General features: G+C 46.1%; 1 protein-coding gene across 1 annotated transcript; it reads left to right on the plus strand.

The window, feature by feature from the left end:
• The first annotated feature begins 10,919 nt into the window (after positions 1-10,919).
• Positions 10,920-26,108, plus strand: LOC307207151 (protein-lysine 6-oxidase-like). Its single transcript, XM_079960913.1, has 7 exons — positions 10,920-11,145; positions 13,976-14,084; positions 19,176-19,313; positions 21,159-21,315; positions 22,636-22,731; positions 24,769-24,884; positions 25,750-26,108. The coding sequence occupies exons 1-7, from the start codon at positions 10,935-10,937 to the stop codon at positions 25,754-25,756; spliced, it is 834 nt and encodes a 277-aa protein (XP_079817039.1). The 5' UTR covers positions 10,920-10,934; the 3' UTR covers positions 25,757-26,108.
• Positions 26,109-26,755: the final 647 nt, after the last annotated feature.

A 26,755-nucleotide genomic window follows, 5' to 3' on the forward strand; every position in this document is an offset into this window, starting at 1 on the left:
CCAAACTACAAGAAAGAAGATTCCACCTAAACATTAGGAAGAACTTCCTGACAGTAAGAGCTGTTTGACAGTGGAATTTGCTGCCAAGGAGTGTGGTGGAGTCTCCTTCTTTGGAGGTCTTTAAGCAGAGGCTTGACAACCATATGTCAGGAGTGCTCTGATGGTGTTTCCTGCTTGGCAGGGGGTTGGACTCGATGGCCCTTGGGGTCTCTTCCAACTCTATGATTCTATGAGGAGACCCAAGAGTCCCTTCCACTGTCCGAAAAGCTCTTAATGATGTTAGGGTCTGCTTTATTGTAACTTGAATAATAATGTTTTTTAAAAATTAATTTTTATTAGTATTTTCCACACAACAACACGAGAAATATCGAAAAATAACAATGCACACCACACAAAAACCAACATTCGAAAACTAAAGAAAGGTGTTAGGTAGTGAAGTTTCACCCTGGGCCAGCAGGGGGATACTGTATATAGTTTTCACTCAGGTCTGTAGATAGTTTTCACTCAGGTCCACGTCAGTTATTTTAGGTGGGAACTCTGGGCTCTTGTTGCTACAATGTTGACAGCCGGCTGCCTATAAAAGCAGGCCGGCTGAGCTGTTTGCAGTCAGTTCTATTCCAGCTTACAAAATAAAGAGCTACTTGGAGAAATCGCTGTGTCGTCTGCTATGTCAACCCACAACTTAACAAAAGGAACAACTAAAATAATAATAATAATAAAAATCCATATCTTACAAAACTATAAATGCTAAAACAACAACAACAAGACATCGACTTCCACCAATCCCACAGCACCTCCTTTATCTCTCATTGTGTCTTCCTGTTTTCCTGTTTTCCTTATCATCTCTATCCTAACATCCAGATATAAATCCCTCTTACTTATCCTTTCACTTCACACAGTTATTCCAGACTCAGCCAGATTTCTGCCCTCGAACCTTGACTTTTGAGGTACCCATTTAGGCACTCCCATTCTTTTTCAACTTCACTTTTTGGTTTTTGTCTTATTATGTCTGTCAATTTGGCTAATTCTAAGTATTCTGTAAGCTTACATAACCACTCATAGTAATAAAATTTTATTTATATCCCGCCCTCCCCAGCCGAAACCGGGCTCAGAGCGGCAAACAACAATAAAAGGAACACAACATTCTAAAATCAATTCATTTTAGAAATCAGTTCAAAATCAAATTAATGGCAAATTAATTGAAGCCATCAGTACGGTAATAATAATAATAATATTAAATAATAAATAATAATAATTAATAACAATAACAAATAACAACAACAACAACAACAACAACAACAACAACAATAATAATAATTAGTAATACCCTGCCCATCTCCCACTCTGCACGGCTCCCAACAGAAAATTAAAAACACGACCTAACATTAAAAACTCCCCTAAGCAGGGTTGCCTTCGGGTGTCTTCTAATAGTCAGATAGTCATTTATCTCCTTGACATCTGGTGGGAGGGCGTTCCACAGGGCGGGTGCCACCACCAAGAAGGCCCTCTGCCTGGTTCCCTGTAACCTCACTTCTCACAGCAAGGGAACCGCCAGAAGGCCCTTGGCGCTGGACCTCAGTGTCCGGGCAGAACGATGGAGGTGGAGACTTGAACTGTTCGTCTTTTGTATGCCACTCTCAAAGCAAGCTGTACATTTCAGACAGTAATTTAACATGGTTTTCTAACAGTTCTTTTTGAAGTCTTGATATTTTACGACTGAAACCTTTCTTCTTATCTGTCGTAAAAGTATCCTTTAGTTGGTGAAACCCTAAGTCATGGGTAGGCAACCTAAGGCCCGGGGGCCGGATGCGGCCCAATCGCCTTCTAAATCCGGCCCACAGACAGTCCAGGAATCAGCGTGTTTTTACATGAGTAGAACGTGTGCTTTTATTTAAAATGCATCTCTGGGTTATTTGTGGGACATAGGAATTCATTCTTTTTCTTTTCTTTCTTCAAAATATAGTCCGGCCCCCCACAAGGTCTGAGGGACAGTGGACCGGCCCCCTGCTGAAAAAGTCTGCTGACCCCTGCCCTAAGTTATTGACCAGCCTTTGGAGAGTGGCCTTTGGTGTGTTGTGTTGTCTTTCTTTCTTTCTTTCTTTCTTTCTTTCTTTAATAATAATAATAATAATAATAATAATAATAATAATAATAATTTTTATTTATACCCCACCCTCCCCAGCCAAGACCCGGCTCAGGGCTAACACCAGGTACCAGCGGCGTAGCGTGGGTTGTCAGCACCCGGGGCAAGGCAAGTAATTTGCGCCCCCTAACCCGTGGCTTTGCGCCCCCTAACCCTAACTCCCAGATGTTGCGCCTGGTGCGGCTGGCCCCCCCCTGCACCCCCCACGCTACGCCACTGCCAGGTACAAACAATTGATTAAAATACAAGTTTTTTTTTTTTAAAAAAAAGATTAAGTACAACTTTAAAATGCAGCCTCATTTCAGCAGAAACTCAAATCAAAAACTTTTGGGGGATGAAAACGTCAAATCTTCACCAAGGCCAACTATCCATGCTGGTCCTACGTGGGCCAGAAAAAAGCTTGCAAAAATTTACCATTTGCCCGATAATAAATGTTGGAAATGTAATGAGATTGAAGGTACATTCTTTCACCTTTGGTGGACATGCCCAAGGATTAAGACATTCTGGGAGATGATTTATAACGAAATGAAAAAGGTATTCAAATATACCTTCCTGAAGAAACCAGAGCCCTTTCTCCTGGGCATGGTCGGCCAATTGGTGCCAAAGAAGGATAGAACATTTTTCATGTACGCAACAACAGCAGCAAGAATACTCATCGCGAAGTATTGGAAGACACAAGATCTACCCACCCAGGAAGAATGGCAGATGAAGTTGATGGACTATATGGAATTGGCGGAAATGACTGGCAGAATCCGAGACCAGGGAGAAGAGTCGGTGGATGAAGACTGGAAAAAGTTTAAAGATTATTTACGGAAATACTGCAAAATTAATGAATGTTAGAAAAATGTTGGAATGAAGTTATATGGCTTTAGTAGAAATGTTATAAGGAATTAAGTATAAATAGATTAATAGAGTAGCAAAGGAAAAAATAAGGTTAGAATGTGTTAAGATAATTATAGGATAGAAAACAGAGAAAGATGGAAAGGAATTGCTGAAACAGTTAACAGAAGTGGAATACAAAAAGGGAGGTGTGAGGAGGTCGCGGAAATAAGTGAATGAAAGATATGATACTGAAACTATTTGATGTGTTTTAAATTGGTTTTTGTTTTGTTTTGTTAGTCTAAATGTGTTGGTGCTGTGTAGTGTTTTTGTGTTGCATTGTATTGTTTTTATTTTTTGTAGTGTTTAAATTGTTAATAAATATTATTTAAAAATAAAAAATAAAAGCCAGGGAAGTCCCCAGATAGGAGTTCCATCACAGAAGGAGAAAGTTACAGATAGGTAGCCGTGTTGGTCTGCCATAGTCAAAACAAAATAAAAGAAAAAAATTCCTTCCAGTAGCACCTTAAAGACCAACTAAGTTAGTTCTAGGTGTGAGCTTTCGTGTGCATCTGAAGTACCATGTGCATCTGAAGAAGTGTGCATGCACACGAAAGCTCACACCTAGAACTAACTTAGTTGGTCTTTAAGGTGCTACTGGAAGGAATTTTTTTCTTTTATTTTGTTTTGAGAAGGAGAAAGGAAAAAGGAAAGAGGGGGACTTCTCTGAAGGTTGCCCTGTGGCGTTTGGCGGGAGGGTGTGACCAGGGATACTCATGCCAACAAGTGATGCTATTCTTAGCCTGGATGGTCAGGTGAGGCTTTTGGGGTTATTTCAGGAGTCCCCCATCCCCCCCAGAAGGAGCAGCCGGCTGGCCCCAAAAAGGGCTCTCCCGCCTCAACCACCTTCTTTCTGGGACCCACTGCTTTAAGAAGCCTTTATGAAAAGGGCCTCTGTGTTGGGAAACACCTTCAATAAAGAAACAGCGCCTGGGTAAACAAAGCCTCGAAAAGTCCTGAAGTCTTCCTTTGTGCCAGAAACAGATGCATTTTGTAGTTCTCAGCCAGCCAGTGGTTTTGGTAGACAAGTGGACATCACCCCCCCCCCCAAAAAATGCCCATTTTGGCTTAAGAGACGACTTTTCTCCCCACACCCAGACCCTGTGGTCGGCTAGACAGCCAAACACACACACCCAGGACAGGACAAAATACCCAAGACTGGCAGAGAGCACCCAATTTCACTCTACAGTGGTACCTCGGGTTACAGACGCTTCAGGTTACAGACTCCGCTAACCCAGAAATAGGACCTCGGGTTAAGAACTTTGCTTCAGGATGAGAACAGAAATCACGTGGCGGCAGCGGGAGGCCCCATTAGCTAAAGTGGTACCTCAGGTTAAGAACAGTTTCAGGTTAAGAACGGACCTCCAGAACAAATTAAGTTCTTAACCCGAGGTACCACTGTACATTGGAAGTGACATCGTACCACTTTAACGTACCACTTCTGCCTTCGCCAGAAGAAGAAGAAGAAGAAGAAGAATTTATTATTTGTACCCCGCCCATCTGGCTGGGTTTCCCCAGCCATTCTGGGAGGCTTCCAACCAAATATTAAAAATGCAATAAAACATCAAACATTAAGAACTTCCCTAAACAGGGCTGCCTTCGGATGTCTTCTAAAAGTCAGAGAGTTGTTTATTTTCTTGACATCTGGTGGGAGGGCATTCCACAGGGCAGGCGCCACCACCGAGAAGGCCCTCTGCCTGGTTCCCTGTAACTTTGCTTCTCGCGGGGAGGGAACCGCCAGAAGGCCCTCGGAGCTGGACCTCAGTATCTGGGCTGGACGATGGGGGTGGAGACGCTCCTTCAGGGATACTGGGCCGAGGCCATTTAGGGCTTTCAAGGTCAGCGCCAACACTTTGAATTGTGCTCGGAAACATACTAGGAGCCAGTGTAGGTCTTTCAGGTCTGGTGTTATGTGGTCTCAGCGGCCGCTCCCAGTCACCAGTCTAGCTGCCGGAAGGAACAAAATATAGTCTTTGTTGGAATATTTTAATATGTCTTACTGGAAATCTGTAAAAACACCTGTGTCAGTAATGAAACTGAAACATTTGAAAGCTCTGAGGTGTACAGGAGTGTCTAAATAATGAGGACACAGAAAAGAATAATAATTACTTTTTAAAATATGGAAATGATTGCTTGGAAAGGGAAAGGGAAAAGGAAGGAAGGAAGGAAGGAAGGAAGGAAGGAAGGAAGGAAGGAAGGGCATTGGGCTAGGAAGGACAAGAAGAAAACATTTAAAGGTGCACCAATCTTAATCTCACCTTTAGAAACAACAGACTGAAGCACAGTCATCCTTCGAAATTTGCACTTGACTTCTCCAAATTTTGCACCGTTATTCCTCCACAAGTAATGTGTAAAAAAAAAATGGTATATACTGGGGTGGCATGTGCTGCAAGAAAAGGATATTATTTGGTGATAATAACATTCAAAATGCATTATATGTGCGGAAATTCTTTGCCCCCCCAAAGAAAAGAAAAGAAAAGAAAAGGTTATATTGGGAAGAACTGCATGCTTCAGTTAACTAAGACAATTACGGGTTTTCACACTGCTAACCTTCTTCCCAGCAATCACTGGAATGCTTTTAACAATATTATTAAAGTCACACAATGTTCATCTCAAGTCCCTCTGAGGGTGTATCGGGGTGCCTGGACTTACTGAAGCGCAAACAGCAGCAATGCCAGCAAAACATTGGAGTGGAACAACCATTTCACCAAAGGATGCTAGACAATGCACAAAAGGGACATTTAGGCATAAAAGCAAACAGCAGAGCAGTGCTTTTTCTTCTGTGACTGAGATAGTCAGGAATCTTAAGAGGTGGGTTTAGGGGAGTACGATACATAATGGAAGTTTATATATATAATTTTTATTAAATTTTCTGTTTTACAATTTAAAGTACTCATTTTTACATCCTTAAGGTATCGATGACTTCCCTTCTTCTCTTTCCATGGTTCATTTTTCATATCCATAAATCCCTGCATATTTTACAAAAGCTATACCATTCAGTATTCCATTACGGCATCCATCAAAACTTATTTACACTGTTGAATTTATCTTAATGCTGCCAGCGTTTTCAGCTGTACCCAGTTATTTCCCATACATTCAATAAATGTTTTCCAATCTTCTCTAAACATATCTTCTTCTTCTTCTTCTCTCATTCTATATGTTAAGTCTGCCAGCTGCACATATTCTGTCATGTTGTCATTCTTCTTTGGTTGGGACCTCACTCGTTTTCCATTTTTGGGCTAACAAAACACGGGCTGCAGTAGCAGCATACATAAATAACCTTTTTTGACACCTGGGAATTTCTGTCTGAATTATTCCCAACAGAAAGGACTCTGGGTTTTTTGGGAAAGTACTTTTAAACATTTTTTTCAATTCATTATGGATCATTTTAACCTTTTACAGGTCAACCACATATGAAAGAAAGTTCCCTCGGCCTCTTTGCATCTTCAGCACTTATCTGATTCAGTTTTATATATCTTAGCAAGCCTAGGTAAAGGTAAAGTGACCCCTGACCATTAGGTCCAGTCGTGGCCAACTCTGGGGTTGCGGTGCTCATTTATTGGCCGAAGGAGCTGGTGTACAGCTTCCAGGTCACGTGGCCAGCATGACTAAGCCGCTTCTGGTGAACCAGAGCAGCGCACGGAAACGCCGTTTACCTTCCCTCCAGAGTGGTACCTATTTATCTACTTGCACTTTGACGTGCTTTTGAACTGCTAGGTTGGTAGGAGCTGGGACCGAGCAACGGGAGCTCACCCCGTCGCGGGGATTCGAACCGCCGACCTTCTGATTGGCAAGCCCTAGGCTCTGTGGTTTAACCCACAGCGCCATGCGCATCCCCTTAGCAAGCCAACTTGGCATTAAATACCATCTGTAAATCATTTTCAAGTAGTTGTCCTTCGAAGAATAACACGCTGTGAACTTCAAGTCACTTTTCCTCTGGGAAAAACTGGAAAAGCGATGCATAATGGAAGTTGAGAGGCAGAGTACCAATGAATTTTGGCGCTACTGAAATCGGAGACTCGGGGGGCCGCTGCTGACTGTTCCATAACAAAGGCATCATAATTCCCTACATTTCAGTGTAATTAGAACAGGTGCAATAGGTACGTTTCTTCTTGCGCCCCGAAAAGCCAGACTTCCTTACACAAGCAGTGAAATATGAAATATTTAGCCTGATAGAACCAACCTGCTTAAGTCTCATGAACGCATGGAGGGGTTAATACTGTCCTATCTCCCCTCAGTCTCCTCTTTTCCAGGCTAAACATCCCTAGCTCCTTCAACCGTTCCTCATCAGGCTTGTTTTCGAGACCCTTGATCAGGGCAGTCTTAAGCATATGCGGCATCCGGGTGCAAAAATCCGCGCCCACCCCCCCGATTGCCCAGAGTTGTCGACTTTGGGGGGGCAGTGTGCTCTGGGCCAGCCGTCGAGGTGCGCAGGCAGGGCAGAGCAGGGCACAGAAGGGCACGAGGCGGCGGCGATAGGCCGGGCACCTCATCGGGTGGGCAGCTAGTAGTTAGTAGAGAATATATAATAGAACAATGACATCACTCAAACCATAGGAACAAGCCAATCAAAGTTCATACGTGCGAATGAATTTTATTATTACAGTCACAGACCAGTTCCGGCTCACTTACAATATCAGGAAAATCATAAAACACAACAGGAATACATTGAATTGCATTTGGGTATAGCAGAGACAATTCAGATATGGCGGCAGTTAAAAATATATATTAAATCTTGATCACTAAAATATAACCTAGAATTGTCAAAGTTCATATGTACACTATTACAGGGGATCTGATTATCTCATGCTCTCCTGTACTATTTCTGACATATGGTTTATATACCTAGGTATGTGTTTGCCTTGTAAATTATATGAAAATTTATTTGATATTTGAGGCCTTAGAATTCTTAGAACAAGACCACCACCACCCTACAAACGCATGTGAGTTCCTTTTCAATCACTCCCTTCCGCACAAAGGAGGTTTCTTCCAGACACAATGTCAAGCCACAAACGTCTCCGTTTCCTGGCCTTCCCACCATCAACAAATTTAAGTTTGTCCGGCGACACCAAATATTAGCCCGGGGCGTGCGTTCCTGCGTCAACTCACTGGGCTCCTTGTGCACGGCACATTCTTTTGGGAGGAATCGGTGGGGAGCGTGGAGAACAGGGGCAATAATAATAATAATACGGAGGGGAATGATGAGCTGTTTCCTTGAGGGGCTCAAGCCAAATATTGACTGGAGTGTTTATTTAGCCGGAGTCCAGAAAGCAGCATTTTGGCTCCACTTCCTCGTCAAGAGTTTGCCAACGTTTTTCCACCGGGAGACGACACTGGCAATGGAAAGGAAATTTACCAGGACGTGACCCTGCTTGAATGCCAGGGCTTGGCACATTAAATAAGTTGGAGTTCTTGTTATTAAATATACCAAGAAAAAAGCACACCAAGAACTCAGGCCAATCTAAGTTTTAATAGTGGGAGTGGTCTCTACTCACATGTCAGTAGTCAACAGTAACAAAAACTAATCCATTCAAAAGTATGTATTCTGACAAGAATTACAAACTCAAGTACAGATTACAAGAGAAAAAGAGAAAATCTTTGCAACAAATTATTGTGTTATTGTGTTATACATATCTTTATGAGTTTGAGTCTGTAATCTCTGTTAGATTTTCTCTTTTTCACTCGACAATAATGCACAGAAAAGCTCAAGATACACTTTGATCTACCCATACTTGTTATCCCTGAGAAACGTAGAAAATAACAGGATATATTTATCCAAAAGTCTTCAAACTTACAGGGAAGATTCGAAACCAACGAGACCAGAGATTCACTGAGGACTGGAATAAATTTACAGAATATATTAAAAATATATGTGATGAACAGTTAACGTTTGTAAGTTTCCAAGAAGCTCTGTGAGAAGTACTGATAGAAATATTGCTTAAAAACTATGATAAGTCTAATAATGATAAAGTGCAATATTAAATTGAGAAATGTGAGAAGATGTGATAATACGGAGAATTGTCAGACATGCTGATGGAAGCCCAAAGAAGTAGTTGGGAGATTTGGATATTAAATTGTGTTTAAATGTATATTGGAAAACTAATAAAAATTAGAAATGGAGGCAGTGAGAGATTTTACTTTCTTGGGCTCCATCATCACTGCAGATGGTGACAGCAGCCACGAAATTAAAAGACGCCTGCTTCTTGGGAGAAAAGCAGTGACAAACCTAGACAGCATCTTAAAAAGCAGAGACATCACCTTGCCAACAAAGGTCCGTATAGTTCAAGCTATGGTTTTCCCAGTAGTGATGTATGGAAGTGAGAGCTGGACCATCAAGAAGGCTGATCGCTGAAGAATGGATGCTTTTGAATTATGGCGCTGGAAGGAGACTCTTGAGAGTCCCATGGACTGCGAGAAGATCAAACCTCTCCATTCTGAAGGAAATCAGCCCTGAGTGCTCACTGGAAGGACAGATCCTGAAGCTGAGGCTCCAAGACTTTGGCCACTTCATGAGAAGAGAAGACTCCCTGGAAAAGACCCTGATGTTGGGAAAGATGGAGGGCACAAGGAGAAGGGGACGACAGAGGACGAGATGGTTGGATAGTGTTCTTGAAGCTACCAGCATGTGTCTGCGGGAGGCAGGGGGAGACAGGAGTGCCTGGCATGCTCTGGTCCAGGAGGTCACGAAGAGTCGGACACGACTAAACGACTAAACGACTAAACAACAACAACAATATATATATAAAAGAAAGTCTTCAAAATTACACAACCCTTTAAAAGTTAACTGATGAAGGTGGATACATCGAAACAGGGCCCTGATCCATAATTGGCTTCTGCTCTAGTTACAGATAGGTAGCCGTGTTGGTCTGCCATAGTCAAAACAAAAAAATAAAATAAATAAAAAAATAAAAAAATAAATAAAATAAATAAAATAAATAAAATTCCTTCCAGTAGCACCTTAAAGACCAACTAAGTTAGTTCTTGGTATGAGCTTTCGTGTGCATGCACACTTCTTCTGAAGAAGTGTGCATGCACACGAAAGCTCATACCAAGAACTAACTTAGTTGGTCTTTAAGGTGCTACTGGAAGGAATTTTTTTATTTTGTTTTGGCTTCTGCTCTGTGATTGAAACTGAGTCTCCATCTGCGAGCTGGTAAATTATAAGGATCAACGTTATTGTCGCGTGAAAAGGAGGAGGAGGAGGAGGCGAGCCCGCGGGCAGGGCGCTCTCCATGGTGCGCCTCCCTCGGCTCCTCCGGTTGGACGCCTGCCTGGGAAAAGTGGGTGGGGAGCCGTCGGGTGGGGCGGTGGCTAGCGCCTCCACCTTCTCCCCGCAACCCCGGGACCCCATTCGAGGCTTGGCTGGCTCGGTGCGCTCGCCATGGCCGCGGAAGGGCGCCCCTCGACGGCGCTGTCGTGCCTGCTGCTCCTGCCCTGGCTGCTGCTGCTGCTGGCGGCGCGCCCCGACGGCGCGGCCGGCCAGCATCCCTGGAGGCAGCAGATCCGCTGGGAGAGCGGAGGGAGGCTCTTCAGCCTCTTCAACAGCGCCGCCCGCTTGCGGCCGCCCCGTCGGGGTCCCGCCGGCGACCACCAGCCCCAGAGCCTCTACCTCAGCATCGCCGCGCGCCCCCACGGAGGAGCGCTCCGGACCGCGGCTCCCGGGCGCGTCCCGCGGGCAGGACCCGTCGCCCTCCAGGCCACCCGGGGCGGCTTCCCCGGTTGGGGGGAAGAAGGCTCCGGTATGGGGGTCCGCGCCGTCGAGGCCAGCCGGGGAGATGCGCCCTCCGGCGCGGACAGGGGTCCCCGAGGGCGCAATGACTCGGCTCCCGGTACCCCTTCCCCAAGCCTGGAGCAGCAGCAGGTCACCCCCGGTGCAGCTCGAGGGAGCGGCCCGGCTGGTAGCTGGCCTCAGATGGGGGGCAACGAGATTCAGGGGGACCCCGTCCCCGAGGAAGAGGGATCCCAGATGCCCTTCAGCGCCTCGACCAGGGACGACCCGCGAAACCCCTTTCAGCGGTGGAACAGCATCTTCTACGATGTCTATCCCGGCGCCAGGCAGCGCCCCTCGACGGCAAGCACCCCCAACAGGAGGCCGGGCTATGGGACCCGATTCTTTCATCATGGTGAGCTGGTTGGGGAGTATTGGGGGGTGATAGGGCATAGAGGACCGTTTAGTCCAGCAGGAATTTTTCACCCAAAGTGAGACTCGAACTCAAGGCCTTGAGGTTAAGTGTCTCAGGCTGACTATGGCATGGGAGGGGGGCACTGGGGTGGGGGGCAGAGAGGAGTGAGAGAGCACCTGCTTTGCCCAAGGAATCTCCGGGAAGGGCTGGGAGATGCTGCCTGCCTGGGAAACTCTAGAGAGTTGCTCTAGATGCTGCCAGTCAGTGCAGACAACACTAGGCTAAGTGGCCCGAAGTGCTGGCACAGCTGCCTGCACATCTGGGACCTGAGTTGATTGTACGTACGTGCCACTGTTGTTTTCTTATATTTATCACTTTTCATTGCTTTATTTAAAAAAAAATACAATTGTTTTAGATATATATAACTGTTTTACATATGCCACCATGTTGTAAACTGCTTTCGGATGTCAGTTTATAAATCTTTAGGGAACTGGCTGTTTTTAATGAAATGGCTGGCACTTTTCTTGTAATTATCTGATTTTCCATGTCACAGCCCTTCAGATATTTGGGGGTGTTATATATTGTTTGTAGGGGTGGCCAACTCCCAAGAGAGTGGCCAGTGATCTACCCCCTTTTTGGGGGGTTCAAAGTTGATGAACTTTTTTTAGGAAGGAGGAAGGCCGGTTTTGGGGGGTTCAGGGCAAAGTTGTTTAGCTTTTTTTTTAGGGGAGACGAAGTGGTTGAGTTCCTTTGGAGGGAGCCAATAATCTACCAGTGATCTACCAGAGACGTCCAGTGATCTACCGGTAGATCGCGATCTACCTGTTGGACCTGCCTGGATGGGACTGGTTTTAATGGTTGTAGCTTGCAGAAATTTCTCTTGTAGATTAACACATACCATGGACAATACAGATTGATATAAAAGTTAGAGTATGGAAGAATATGCGGTTGTAAATGTTCAAAATGAGACTCCATGGAAGGGGGAGGAGGGGAAGTCCTGGGATTTGGAGGAATCTCTGCATATGGATATAAAGGTAAAGGTAAAGGGACCCCTGACCATTAGGTCTAGTCATGGCCGACTCTGGGGTTGTGGCGCTCATCTCGCTTTACTGGCCGAGGGAGCCGGAGTACAGCTTCCGGGTCATGTGGCCAGCATGACAAAGCCGCTTCTGGCAAACCAGAGCAGCACACGGAAACGGCGTTTACCTTCCCGCCGGAGCGGTACCTATTTATCTGCTTGCACTTTGATGTGCTTTCAAACTGCTAGGTGGGCAGGAGCAAGGACTGAGCAACGGGAGCTCACCCCGTCGCGGGGATTTGAACCACCTTCTGATCGGCAAGTCCTAGAGCAGAGCCACCTGCATATGGGTATATATTTGGATTGTTATAACTTTGTATTTGTAAAGACAAATAAAAATGTTTGCAAGAAAAAAAAGTTAATGGTTGTAGATAGATAGATAGATAGATAGATAGATAGATAGATAGATAGATGATAGATAGATAGTTCTTCATTATTATTATTTTTTTGTTGATATTTTATTTAGGATTTTCTTGTTTTACAGAAGTGTAATGCCTCGTATTTATTTTTTCCCCCCATGTAACATTTTTACAAATCCGTTTCATTTGTTGAGGCATTAGGGGGAGAAGAGGAAAAAAAAAAAGGAAAAAGAAAGGGGGTGGAGGGAGGGAAGATGGATGGGGGTGGGGTCAGGTGGTGGTGTTTCTATTATGCTTAATGTATGTAGAGTTTGGTGTCAGCGTTGTTTGTGTTGTTCACTTGTGTTCCTTTGGTGGTGAGAGAGTTTGGGGTTGGCCTAGGGTGTGGTTGTTCATTTGTGGTTGGCTGTGGTGGTCTTTGTGTTCGTGTGTGAGTGAGGTGGGTGGGTGTTTTGGATCAGGTTAGCCATATTGATTTGTATGCTGTTGGTGGATTATTGTCATTGTCTTGTTGGGCTGTGTATGTGATAAAGGGGAGCCATACCGGGGTGAAGGCGTCTTCTTCTGTTTGTCCCCGTGTCAGTTTCAGTTTATTGGTTAATTTTTCTAGTAGGGCTGTTTCCCATACTATTTGGTACCATTGGTCCATGCTTACTCCTGACAGGTCTCTCCAGTGTCTGGTTATGGTGTTTCTGGCTGCTGAAAGTAGGTGGGTTATGAGTGTTTTGTGGTGTAAATGGGCGTTGTTGTCTTGGAAGATAGTTCTTCATTGTTGTAACCTGCCCTGGGACTTTATGGTAAAGGGCAATAAATCTAACTTGTTTAGATGGCTTCAAATTACAAGAAAGGAGACTAAAACACCAGGAACAACTTTCTGATGGTTAAGAGTTGTTTGGCAGTGGAACGGTCTCCCTCCGGAGGTTGTGGACTCTTCTTCCTTGTAAGTTTTTAAGCAGGGGTGCTTTCGCTGAGATTCCTGTATCCCCAGGGAAGTTTGCCTGGCACCATCATTATACACCTTTAGGCGCCAAGCAAAAACATTCCTTTTTAACCAGGCCTTTGGTTGATCTTGACATCCAACACCCTTTTAGAATGTGGCTTTTGGAGGGTGGGGTTATTGGGTTACTGCTCTTTGTTTGATTTTATATGTTGTGGTCTTGTTGTAAACTGCCCTGAGACCTCTGGGTATAGGGCGGTGTATGTTGAAATTATTATTATTATTATTATTATTATTATTATTATTATTATTATTAATTATTATTATTATTATTATTATTATTATTATTATTATTTTACTCCCAATACTCAACAGAGCCCAAATCTGAGCTGCTTGCTCTGCTTAGGGGGCAAATGAGTTTTTCCTGACCTTCCAGTGTCTCCTCTTCCCTCCTAGGGCTCCCGGATTTAATTCCCGATCCGTACTTCATCGAAGCAGGCACCTACATCCAACGGGTCCAGCTATATGCCTTGAAATGTGCCGCAGAGGAGAATTGCCTGGCAAGGTAGAGAGGGACGTACCTTCGCATTTACGTCTCGGGTGCATGTTGGGTGAAGCCAGTGCGGTTGCATGGTGCAATTATTATTATTTTTCAAAAATGGGCAAAGAACCATTGCAAGAGGGCGGGGGGTTGTTTGCAATCCGGACCAGGAGAGCCAGTGTCTGTTTTCATCTTGCAGGTTTACGATTCCTTGCGCGTTGATTTCCACAGTGGAATTCCATCAGAAGGTGGTAGATTCTCCATCCTTGGAGGGTTTTTTTAGCAGAGGCTATCCGGCCATCTGGTCGACAGGACGCGGGTGGCACTGTGGGTTAAACCACAGAGCCTTGGGCTTGCTTATCAGAAGGTTGGCGGTTCAAATCCCCGCAATGACGGGGTGAGCTCCCATTGCTCGGTCCCTGCTCTTGCCAACTTAGCAGTTCAAAAGCACGTCAAAGTGCAAGTAGATAAATAGGTACCGCTCCAGCGGGAAGGTAAACGGCATTTCCGTGCACTGCTCTGGTTCGCCAGAAGCGGCTCAGTCCTGCTGGCCGCATGACCCAGAAGCTGGACGCCGGCTCCCTCGGTCAGTAAAGTGAGATGAGTGCCGCAACCCAATAGTCGGTCACGACTGGACCTAATGGTCAGGGGTCCTTTACCTTTATTTGGCCATCTGCAACTGATGCTTCAGTTGAGATGCCATCATTTCAGGGGGTTGGGCCCTCAATGTCCCAACCAACTCTATAATTCTATGATTTTTATTTTAGTTCCCTAGTTGTTTAGAGTTGAGTCACTGTCCAAACTCAAGCGGACTTCATCCTCCTTGAGGGCAAAGTTGTCCAAAGTGCATACAACACAATTTTCACAGGGGTACAATCGCCGCCTCTTTCCATATGAACCTACCCCATAGCTTTCCCCTTTTCTTGCGAGGAATCCTATTCGGAATAAGGGAATTTCCCTTTCAAAAAGGGAAATGTTGACAGCTATGACCTACCCAGATCCTGAGATCATCTTCCGAGGCCCTGCTTTGTGTACCTCCTCCTCGAGAGGTCGAGAGGGGAGCAACATGAGAACGGGGCCTTCTCTGCAGTGGCTCCCCATCTGTGGAAGACTCTCTCCAGGGAAGTTTGCCTGGCGCCTTCATTACACACCTTTAGACTAAGCCAAGCGAAAACATTCCTTTTTAACCAGGCCTTTGGTTTTTGATTGACATCCTTTTAGAATGTGAGGTTTTGGGTAGTTGTTTTTATTTTGATTGAATATTTTGTGGTTTTATATTTTGATTTTGTTCTGTGAACCGCCCTGAGACCTCTGGGTCTAGGGGGGGGGTATATAAATTCAATCATTGATAATAATAATAATAATAATAATAATAATAATAATAATAATGAAGAAAGGGCCTTGGCTGGTCCAGGGATGCTAGGATTTAACAATGGCCTGTACAATCCCAGTTCCCCACCACCAGCTGGTTTCTGGCGGTGTAAAGGTAAAGTGACCCCTAACCATTAGGTCCAGTCGCGGACAACTCTGGGGTTGCGGCGCTCATCTCGCTTTGCTGGCCGAGGGAGCCGGCGTACAGCTTCCGGGTCATGTGGCCAGCAGGACTAAGCCACTTCTGGCGAACCAGAGCAGCGCACAGAAACACCGTTTACCTTCCCGCCAGAGCGGTACCTATTTATCTACTTGCACTTTGATGTGCTTTCGAACTGCTAGGTTGGCAGGAGCAGGGACCGAGCAACGGGAGCTCACCCATCGCGGGGATCCGAACCGCCACTGCAGGGCTGTTGTGTTGCAGTTGGGCAAGGAAGGCAGTGTGAGGGTTAATGCGCCTGTAGCCATTGGGCAGCACCCTGGGACAGCAAACGGTCCTTTTATGCTTATTGATTCTAGCTGGAAAAATGCAAAAAAAAATATTGGTGGGGAGGGGAGGGTAGAAATGACTCCAGTTTCCTGTAAACACCCAAACAAACAAAGCTGTTCTTCCAGGACAGGGGATGTCAAAGGGTCAAGCCTTTGCTTGTTTGCTCACTCAGTCCATGAATGGCCTCTTCTTTCCCTCCTCACCTTCCCTCGCCCTCCTGAATAGACTCCAAAAGCAGCTCTCTTTAGAGCTCTCAAAGCTTTGTTATGCTAGCGCAAGAATACCGTCCCTGCCAGCTGTGGAGAATTCCCAACCAGTGGAAAAGTTTCTAGTCTGGCATCCGAACTTCTGTCTGCATTGGGGAAGGGCATAACTCAGAAGGAGAGCATCTCCCTTGCATGTGAAAGGTCTAGCTGCCGGCCAGAGTCGACAGCACTGGCCTAGATGGACCACTACCACCTGGATAGCTCAGTGGGTTAGAGCAGGCATAGGCAAACCCGGCCCTCCAGATGTTTTGGGACTCCAACTCCCATCGTCCCTGACCCCTGGTCCTGTTAGCTAGGGATGATGGGAGTTGTAGTCCCAAAACATCTGGAGGGCCCAGTTTGCCTATGCCTGGGTTAGAGGAACGTGCCGATAACGCCAGGGTTGCAGGTTCAATCCCCGTATGGGGCAGCTCTGGCTATGGGGTTGGACCAGGTGATTATCTGGGTCCCTTCCAACTCACCTTTGCACCTGCCTTACGAGGGGGGGGGGCATTTGCAGGCCTAACTTGGGCCAGAGGGCTGCCTTTACCTTCTGGGAGGCCACATGCTTGTGGGGGGGCGGGGCCTGCAGCATGTTACAGAAATTACGGGGGGGGGGCACATCTTTAAAGTTAAATATTACAAATATTATGCCTGAATGTATCCTTTCAACTTGACAGCTCAGAGAAGTTAAAGGTAAAGGTAAAGGTACCCCTGCCCATACGGGCCAGTCTTGACAGACTCTGGGGTTGTGCGCCCATCTCACTTAAGAGGCCAGGGGCCAGCGCTGTCCGGAGACACTTCCGGGTCACGTGGCCAGCGTGACATCGCTGCTCTGGCCAGAGCCAGAGCCAGAGCTGCACACGGAAACGCCATTTACCTTCCCGCTGGTAAGTGGTCCCTATTTATCTACTTGCACCCGGAGGTGCTTTCGAACTGCTAGGTTGGCAGGCGCTGGGACCGAGCAGCGGGAGCGCACCCCGCCGCAGGGATTCGAACCGCCGACCTTTCGATCGGCAAGCCCTAGGCGCTGAGGCTTTAACCCACAGCGCCACCTGCGTTACCTAGCTTTAAAAATAATATAAAATCATCTCCTTTCCCAGTTTCCTCCATTCCAAAGCTATTTTCCCCTTGAAAAAGGACTCCAGGAAGTTCCCAGAGGTGAGAATTGCAGGGCTCATTGTTAGCCAAGGGAAGCCAAATCTCATCCCCTGACTCGCCTCAGGCTCCAGACCTGCAAAGGAACTTCTATTGTACTTTTGGGTGGTGGGTACTTAAGACATATTTGTCTATGCTCATCTTATACCTGAGTTTTGCCCTCCCATGTCTGCTTATGCTAATCTGGTACCAAGGACTTGTCTGGACATGTTTGCCAAGGTTAACCCCTCCCCTTCGAACTGTATTCTGGGATGTGGTGGGAAAGTTTTAAAAGTCTTTGTCACCCCATCCTCGGGGTTCAAAATTTGCTCTTTGAACCTATTGCGCAATAAACTTTGGTCTACAGCTATTTGCTCCGGTTGGCTGGAATCCTTCCTTTATTCCGCAAGGACCTGCGGGCTCTGCCCAATGAGCTGGGTGACTGAGCAGCCTCACACCTAGATTTTTCCATAACAGGCAAAAATGGTTGGGGCAATGAATGCAAATTTCACATCTGTACAGTAGGACGATTGCTATGCGAACTCCAGCCAGAGAAGGAAGTGGCTTAGAGTTCGTGGACACAGTGGCGTAGCGTGGGTTGTCAGCACCCGGGGCAAGGCAAGTAATTTGCGCCCCCTAACCTGTGGATTTGCGCCCCCTAACCCTAACCCCCAGATGTTGCGCCCGGTGCGGCCGGGCCCCCCCTGCACCCCCCACACTACGCCACTGTGTGGACACACCTCAGCCAGGCAGAACTACTCCAGAATGTGGAGCAGGGATATTGAGAGGCGTGGCCTGGAAAGAGGGCATGGCCTCAAAATAGTGGGTGTGGTTAGAGTCCAGAGAACCTGATATTTGGACTTCAGCATGTGATTCCCCATGCTTGTCTTAGACTCTAAGGGCCTTTTTCAAATATCACACATTTATGATGGAATGTGCCCAGGATGCTAACGGGGAGGTCATACACGATCCTGCTTTTTAATAACTTTTGCACCTACAAAAGTTTCCAAGCGGGCACACCGCTTCGCTTCCAGTCGCCATCATCAGATTTTATTCACTTAGCAAATGCAGGTTATAGCCAAAAGCAAACAAACGAAGAACAGACATGTCTCAGAAACAAATGATTAAGGTGGTGGACTTGTAAAAGGTTAAAGGAGTATTGGGAAATGATCCATAATTGGAAAAAAAAATGTACTTTCCAAAAAAAACAGGCATCCTTTCTTTTGGGGATAATTCAGACGGAAATTCCCAGGTGTCAAAAAAAGGTTATTTATGTATGCCACTACTGTGGCCCGTGTTTTGTTAGCCCCAAAATGGAAAACGAGCGAGGTCCCAACTAAAGAGGAATGCAATTTAAGCTGACAGAATATGCGCAGCTTTCAGACTTAACATATTTCGGGGCCCGGTTCAGGTGACTGCAGAGTCAGGTTTGGGTAACCCGGTTCGGGTGACTGCAGAGTCAGGTTTGGCGCAACATCTGGGGGGGGGGTGCAATCGCCGCCTCCGGAGTCGCCGAAGAGCCTCGGGCGCAGGCTGGGCCATGTTGCATTTTCCTCGCCTCTCTGCCCTCCTCCTCCTCCGGGCAAGCGGCGTCGTTTGGGCAGCAGCGCCAGCGGCAACTCGCCTCAGATCACCTGACACGGATCTGCCGCCGCCGCCGTGGCTACCTTACCGTAAATACCCCAGCCCAGGCAGCAGCAAGAAGAAGCTGGCAGCGGCGGCAGGTTAGGGGGCGCAAATTACTTGCCTTGCTCCGGGTGTTGACAACCCACGCTACGCCGCTGACCCACAGCACCACCCGCGTCCCTTGAATCCTTGTTGGGACAGGATACTGGCATCCAACTTGGCCTCTTTTCCCTCTCTTTCCTGCAGATCTGCCTACCAGCCAGGGCTGAGCAGCATCAGCTACCGGGTCCTCCTTCGCTTCCCGCAGAGGGTGAAGAATCAAGGCACGGCCGACTTCCTCCCAGTCAAACCATACCACGCTTGGGAGTGGCACAGCTGCCACAAGTGAGTAAGCCAAGCCAAGGTGGTCAGCTGGGGCCAAACTCTCTCTTCTCCATTTCTGTCCCCAATAGATATCCAAAAGGGATGTTGAAAAGTAGGACCTCAACAGCTATCCCCAGGGACTGCATGCCCTCCATGTAGGATGCAACATAAGCAGTCAAGCACAACACTTCCTGTTTGCCCAGAGTGGACACACAAGGGGATGTTGGTCCACTTCCTGGTGACTTCCTGTCACACCTGGTCTGGAGCATCCTCCCCCTGCGTGTGACCAGGTAGATGGGCGTGACCCTGGGAGACCCCATAAAAGGGCTGGTTACTCAGCCTCTTCTCCTTCTTCTTCCTCTCCTCCTTCTTCTTCCTCTTTCCTCCTCCTCTGAAATATACTCAGAGTCGCAAAGTGATTTCATGCTCTTTATTCAGCTCATAGTGGTGAGGAGGAATGAATGAAAGTCCCCTCAAAGGATCTGCTTTATATACATTATTTACACAATGGGCTGCACATGATTGGCTAATTCTGGAATTCTACTGTAAGCCAATCAGGTTGTGGATTCACTTCTATCTGGAGCATGATTGGGTGGTTCCTGCCAACCAATCATACTGCTGCATTGTTCTAGGACCAATCAGACTGCTGCATTCTGAATCCTATCGTTCTAGGACCAATCAGACTGCTGCATTCTGAATCCTATTGTTCTAGGACCAATCAGACTGCTGCAGTTTGGATCCTATTCAACTCAGTACATAACATCCTCTTTCCTCCTCTACCTCTTCTCCTCTTCTCCTCTCCTTTCTTCCTCTTCTCCTCTTCTCTTCCTTTTCTTCCTCTTCTCCTTCTCCTCTCTTCTTTTCTTCCTCTTCTCCTTCTCCTTCTCCTCTCTTCTCTTCCTCTTCTCCTTCTCCCCTCTTCTTTTCTTCCTCTTCTCCTTCTCCTCTCTTCTTTTCTTCCTCTTCCTCCCCTCCACCCTCCCCTTCTCCTTCTCCTTCTTTTCTTCTTTTCTTCGCTTTATTCCATCTTGATGTTCTGTTGCTGTCTGCTGGCTCTCAGCCAGCAGCACATGGGCACAATCCCCATATGAGATGAACCCACACTCTCTTCTGTAGCTACAAGCTAAATCCTGCCTTCAGGATCATACTGCGAACTGAATGTAAGTAAACTTCTTATTACTTTTCAGAGAGGACTGTTGTGTCTTCATTCTTTTTTAAGATGAAACAAAGGGGATTTACCAGGAACAAATCCAATTTGGATAAGCCAGACTGGAATGCTTAATTTAAAAGATTCTAACGAATCAACCAACTAGTTTCCTGCAATATACAGGGGAATGTGCTCTGCTACCAGCTCACTAGTGTGAATGAGGAAAGATAATATTTAATCAACATATCCTCTCCTACTATCCACAACATTCCCATACTCCAAGTGTCCCGATTTTCCAGAAATGCTTGTAAACCGATAAGAACATTGGCAGAATTATTGTAATAACCTGCAGTTTTATATGGTTGGAGTAGATGAATAAATGAGCAAAATAAGTTAATTTAGAATATGCATTCAGGTAGGTAGCTGTGTTGGTCTGACGCAGTCGAAATAAATTTAAAAATTAAAAAAAAATGTCCAGTAGCACCTTAGAGACCAACTAATATGTAGAGGATGCTTAAAACAAATTTAAGGAACCGCAGAAAGAGGAGGAAGGAAGTCACGTTTCGAAATCTTAAAATGATTGTAAAATCAGTGAAACAAATAAACCTGAGAAGTATTTTTAAAAATTTTAAACAAAAAACAAGAGAGTGGAAAAGCTTTCCTCTATCACTGCAGATTAAAAATAATGTTAATAAGGAACTTGGACCTTTGTCTTTTAGCCATTATCACAGCATGGAAGCCTTTAGTAACTACGACCTGTTAGATGCCGTCACCCACAAGAAGGTGGCAGAAGGTCACAAGGCCAGCTTCTGCCTGGAGGATACGACATGTGACGCGGGAGTCCGGCGACGATACGCTTGCACGGCTCACACTCAGGTGAGGGGAGAAGAGACGCAGGGACAGCAGGGTTGCCCCCCCCCCCCTTTTTACCAGCCTCTGCCTTTGTTCTGCAGGGGACACTGCATGCCTTTCCCTGCCAGTTCCATTGTTGATCCGTAGAGAGGGCAGTTTTCTCGTTGCCAGTCTTGGTGCTGACCTTTAAAGCCCTAAACAGCCTCGGCCCAGTATCCCTGAAGGAGCATCTCCACCCCCATCATTCTGCCCGGACACTGAGGTCCAGCGCCGAGGGCCTTCTGGCGGTTCCCTCACTGCAAGAAGCCAAGTTACAGGGAACCAGGCAGAGGGCCTTCTCGGTGGTGGCACCCGCCCTGTGGAACACCCTCCCACCAGATGTCGAAGAGAAAAACAACTACCAGACTTTTAGAAGACATCTGAAGGCAGCCCTGTTTAGGGAAGCTTTTAATGTTTAACAGACTACTGTGTTTTAATACTTTGTTGGAAGCCGCCCAGAGTGGCTGGGGAAACCCAGCCAGATGGGTAGGGTATAAATAATAAAATAATAATATTATTAGCCACTTGGCCACTTAAATCAAAGCTGGCAATCAAAGCTAAAGCTATGGAATATTAGAAGCACCAGGGAAAGGCAGCAGTATTTTATTTGTCACAGGTTTTTATGGCCATTTCCACCTTGAGCTCATGCGGGGGATATGAATGTGATAAATAACATAAGCTTTAGTTGCAGCTCTTAAAATTACGGAGGCAGAAGAAGCCAGACAGCCTTGTAGAAAGGGGTCTGGTTGGAGAAGGCTGTACAAACCACGTTCAGAGAAGTATTGTGGTCCAAAAGAAATACTCAGAGCAATGTGATGTTGTCTTCCTTTTTTAAATTTTTTTTTTAATTTTATTAAGTATAAATTAGAAAACATACATATTTACAACAAAAGAAAATACAAAAGGGGAAAAAAATACATATAACCAAGGAAAAAAATTAGAGAATACTTTGTCTCTTTTCAGTTATTTATACCTCTATAAAATGCTATTCACAATAAAGGAGTGAAATGAAAGATAAGCTATCAGAAAAAAAGAAAAAAAAAGAACAAAGAAAAAATAAAGTAGTAAAAGAAAAAGATCATACGTGAAAATTTTTAAAAGTAGATAAGTATTCACTATACATAGCTGTTTCCCATCTACCGGTATATTTATATTCAATTGTATAATTTCATCTTGTCCTTATCTACCTTAAATAAAGTGGTGGTTTTTTTTAAAAAAAAAAGACTTCCACCGTTTGCCTCACGCGTTTTTAATAATCCTTTCGTCAGATCCTCTGTTCTTCATGTGATGTTGTCTTCCATTCAGGGTCTGGGTCCTGGCTGCTACGACACATACGATGCTCACATTGACTGCCAGTGGATCGACATTACAGACGTCCCCCCTGGGAATTATATCCTCAAGGTATGGTTGGCTGCAAAGCTCAAACTGGCAGGGAAATGGGCGTGGGCATAAGGGGTCATGCAGGAACACAGGGGCATTTTGCCTTGTGTCTAAACCACTGAGCCCCTTGGGCTTGTTGATCGGAAGGTCGGTGGTTCGAATCTCCGCAACGGAGTGAGCTCCCATTGCTTGGTCCCTGCTCCTGCCAACCTAGCAGTTAGAAAGCACGCCTGTGCAAGTAGATAAATAGGTACCGCTGCAGCAGGAAGGTAAACGGCATTTCCGTGCTCTGCTTTGGTTTGCCAGAAGCAGCTTAGTCCTGCTGGCCACATGACCCGGAAGCTGTCTGCGGACAAACACCGGCTCCCTCGGCCAGTAAAGTGAGATGAGCGCCACAACCCCAGAGTCGTCTGCGACTGGACCGAACGGTCAGGGGTCCCTTTACCTTTTAAGGAGGATAAAGCTCTCAACAGAAACCACAGGAGGGAAGGATGTGGCTCTTGTGCAAGGGTAGGCAACCTAAGGCCCTGGGCCGGTTGCGGCCCAATCGCCTTCTCAATCTCACAGGTTCATGCAGTTAATGATAATAATAATAGATGCGATGTGGGTGGTGCTGTGGTCTAAAACACTGAGCCTCTTGGGCTTGCCAATCAGAAGGTCAGCGGTTCGAATCCGTGCGACGGGGTGAGCTCATGTTACTCTATCCCAGCTCCTGCCAACCTAGCACTTCAAAAGCACGCCAGTGCAAGTAGATAAATAGGTAACACTGCGATGGGAAGGTAAACGGCGATTCCGTGCACTCTGGTTTCCGTCACGGTGTCTCATTGCGCCAGAAGCGGTTTAGTCCTGCTGGCCACGTGACTCAGAAATATGTCTGTTGACAAATGCCGGCTCCCTCGGCCTGAAAGCGAGATGAGCGCCACAACCCCATAGTCGCCTTTGACTGGACTTAAACATCCAGGGGTCCCTTTACCTTTTTTTTTATTTGAGAGCCATATGTGGTAAAGTGAAAGGCTTCTGGGAATTAATGTACAATGAGTTTAAAAAAATGTTTAAGTGTACTTTTTTTTAAAAAACCCCGAAGCCTTTCTACTGGAACTAGTTGGAAAAGATGTTAAAAAGAAAGATAAAAACCTATTCCTGTATGCCACGACAGCAGCTAGGACTATGTTAGCCCAGAATTGGAAAACAGAAGTAATAACAACTATTACTGAATGGCAGGTCAAAATGATTAATTATGCGGAACTGGCTAGAATATCGGGGAGAATAAAAGATCAGGATGAATAAAAGTTTTATGAAAATTGGAGTAAATACTTGGATTATATAAGAGACAACTGTAAATCTTTAAAGACACTGGCAGGATTTGATTAACTTCAACAGCTTATGATCAAATAGATAAATGTATAAAATACGTGGCATAATGAAAATACAGTGGTGCCTCGCAAGACGGAAAACCCGCTAGACGAAAGGGTTTTCCGTTTTGGAGGCGCTTCGCAAAACAAATTTCCCTATGGGCTTGCTTCGCAAGACGAAAATGTCTTGCGAGTTCCTGCGGGTTTTTTTCCCTTTTCCCCCCCTTTCCCTAAGCCCTAAGCCGCTTATGAGCTGATCCGCTAAAAGCCGCTAAACCGCTAATAGCGCTAATCCGCTAAGCTGTCAATGGGCTTGCTTCGCAAGACAAAAAAACCACTATACGAAGAGCCTCACGGAACGGATTAATTTCGTCTTGCGAGGCACCACTGTATATGATACTTACCGAAGGGGAGGAAGGAAGTCCAAAGCTCAACAAAGCTAATGTTATGTATGAGATGTATTAATACAATGAATGTATTGGAATGTATGCTTGATGAAAACTAATAAAAATTCAAATTGGAAAAAAATATATATATTTGAGAGCCTAGAATTCTTGTAACAAGTATTTCCTGGTGAAGAAGAAGAGGAAAAACAAGCCTTATTATGATTTGAGCTTGCAACAGTTAAGGACACCGCGCCTGATTTTAGGAGAGGAAACAGTGGAGTGGAACTTGACTGTATTATTGTTCTTATCCCATTTTCAAGGTGACCGTTAATCCGGACTTCTTGGTGCCCGAGTCAGACTTCACAAACAATGCTGCCAGGTGTGATGTAATATACACAGGGACGCATGCCACCGCAAGGAACTGCAAGATCACCAGGTACCGTGACGGAAGAGTGATTTGTAGCACTCGACGGGGCTCCCTAGAGTCATCTAGTCCAACCCCCCTTCAGAACAGGGACAGTTTCCCTGCCTCCGTTAGGTGAAAAGAGAGGCCTGTAATGATGTCGTCAGCACATGGTAAAGAGCGTTTTTCTCTCGAGGCAGCCATGTCTTTCCGCAATGTTGTTGTTGCTTAGTCGTGTCCGACTCTTCGTGACTCCCTGGACCAGAGCACGCCAGGCCCTCCTGTCTTCCACTGCCTCCCGCAGTTTGGTCAGACTCATGCTGGTAGCTTCGAGAACACTGTCCCACCATCTCACCCTCTGTCGTCCCCTTCTCCTTGTGCCCTCCATCTTTCCCAACTTCAGGGTCTTTTCCAGGGAGTCTTCTCTTCTCAATTATTATTAACAGCAGGACCCACAAAGGGGAGGTGGGAAGTATAGGAGACTCCTTGGAATCTTGTTTTTATGTTGTATGTTCAATATATTTAACTTTAACTTTGGATTTGATATCCCGCTTTATCACTCCCCTTAAGGAGTCTCAAAGCAGCTAACATTCTCCTTTCCCTTCCTCCCCCACAACAAACACTCTGTGAGGTGAGTGGGGCTGAGAGACTTCAGAGAAGTGTGACTGGCCCAAGGTCACCCAGCAGCTGCATGTGGAGGAGCGGGGAATCGAACCCGGTTCACCAGATTACGAGTCTATCGCTCTTAACCACTACACCACACTAGCTCTCACATATGACTGTAAAGTTTTAATCTGAAAAGCCAAATAAATATTTTTTTCTAAAGAAAAGTAAAAACACGTTCGTGAATTGAAGTTATGACTCATCTGCTATTTCTTTCCTTTCCCACCCTCTGCAGCAACTAAACGCCGACCCGATCGCAGTGGAGCGAGACGGCTTCATACCCCATTTCCCTCAAATGCTTCAAACCATCTCTGCAACCCCGCCGGACCGAAGGAGACTCTGTGGCTCAAGACGCATTTTAAAATTTGCCCGGCCCTCGCTTCCTCTCCTGTCCCAGCTGCCGCCAGTTTTAAATATTAGGCATTCGTTTTTAGGGAGACTGCTGATATATTGACACTAGCCTAGGACTTGCCGATCAGAAGGTCAGCGGTTCGAATCCCCACGACGGGGTGAGCTCCCGTTGCTCGGTCCCTGCTCCTGCCAACCTAGCAGTTCGAAAGCACGTCAAAGTGCAAGTAGATAAATAGGTACCACTCTGGCGGGAAGGTAAACGGCGTTTCCGTGCGCTGCTCTGGTTCAGAAGCAGCTTAGTCCTGCTGGCCACATGACCCGGAAGCTGTATGCCGGCTCCCTCGGCCAATAAAGTGAGATGAGCGCTGCAATCCCAGAGTCAGCCACAACTGGACCTAATGGTCAGGGGTCCCTTTACCTTTCCCTTACCCAGAGAGAGAGTATAGAAGAGGAGGGGGCTGCCTGAACCCACCCACCTCCCCTTTCCCAAGGCAGAGAAAGCCCACATTGCACAGAATGGTACCCAACGATAAAGAAATTTACACTAGGTCATTTTCTAGGTCCCAGCTCTACAGTTCTGTGGCTCGTAAGAAAACCTCCGAGAAAAACCACCAGCGTCCTCCAGGGGTCAGCAAACTTTTTCAGCAGGGGGCTGGTCCACTGTCCCTCAGACCTTGTGGTGGGCCGGACTATATTTTTGCGGGGGGGGGGGGGGGGGATGAACGAATTCCTATGCCCCACAAATAACCCAGAGATGCATTTCAAATAAAAACACACTCATATAAAAACACTCTGATTCCCGGACCGTCTGTGGGCCAGATTTAGAAGGCGATTGGGCTGGATCCGGCCCCTGGGCCTTAGTTTGCCTACCCATGAATTCTAAGCCTTTC

This window comes from Podarcis cretensis (assembly GCF_951804945.1).
Source record: "Podarcis cretensis genome assembly, chromosome: 18".
Classification (NCBI taxonomy): Eukaryota; Metazoa; Chordata; class Lepidosauria; order Squamata; family Lacertidae; genus Podarcis; species Podarcis cretensis.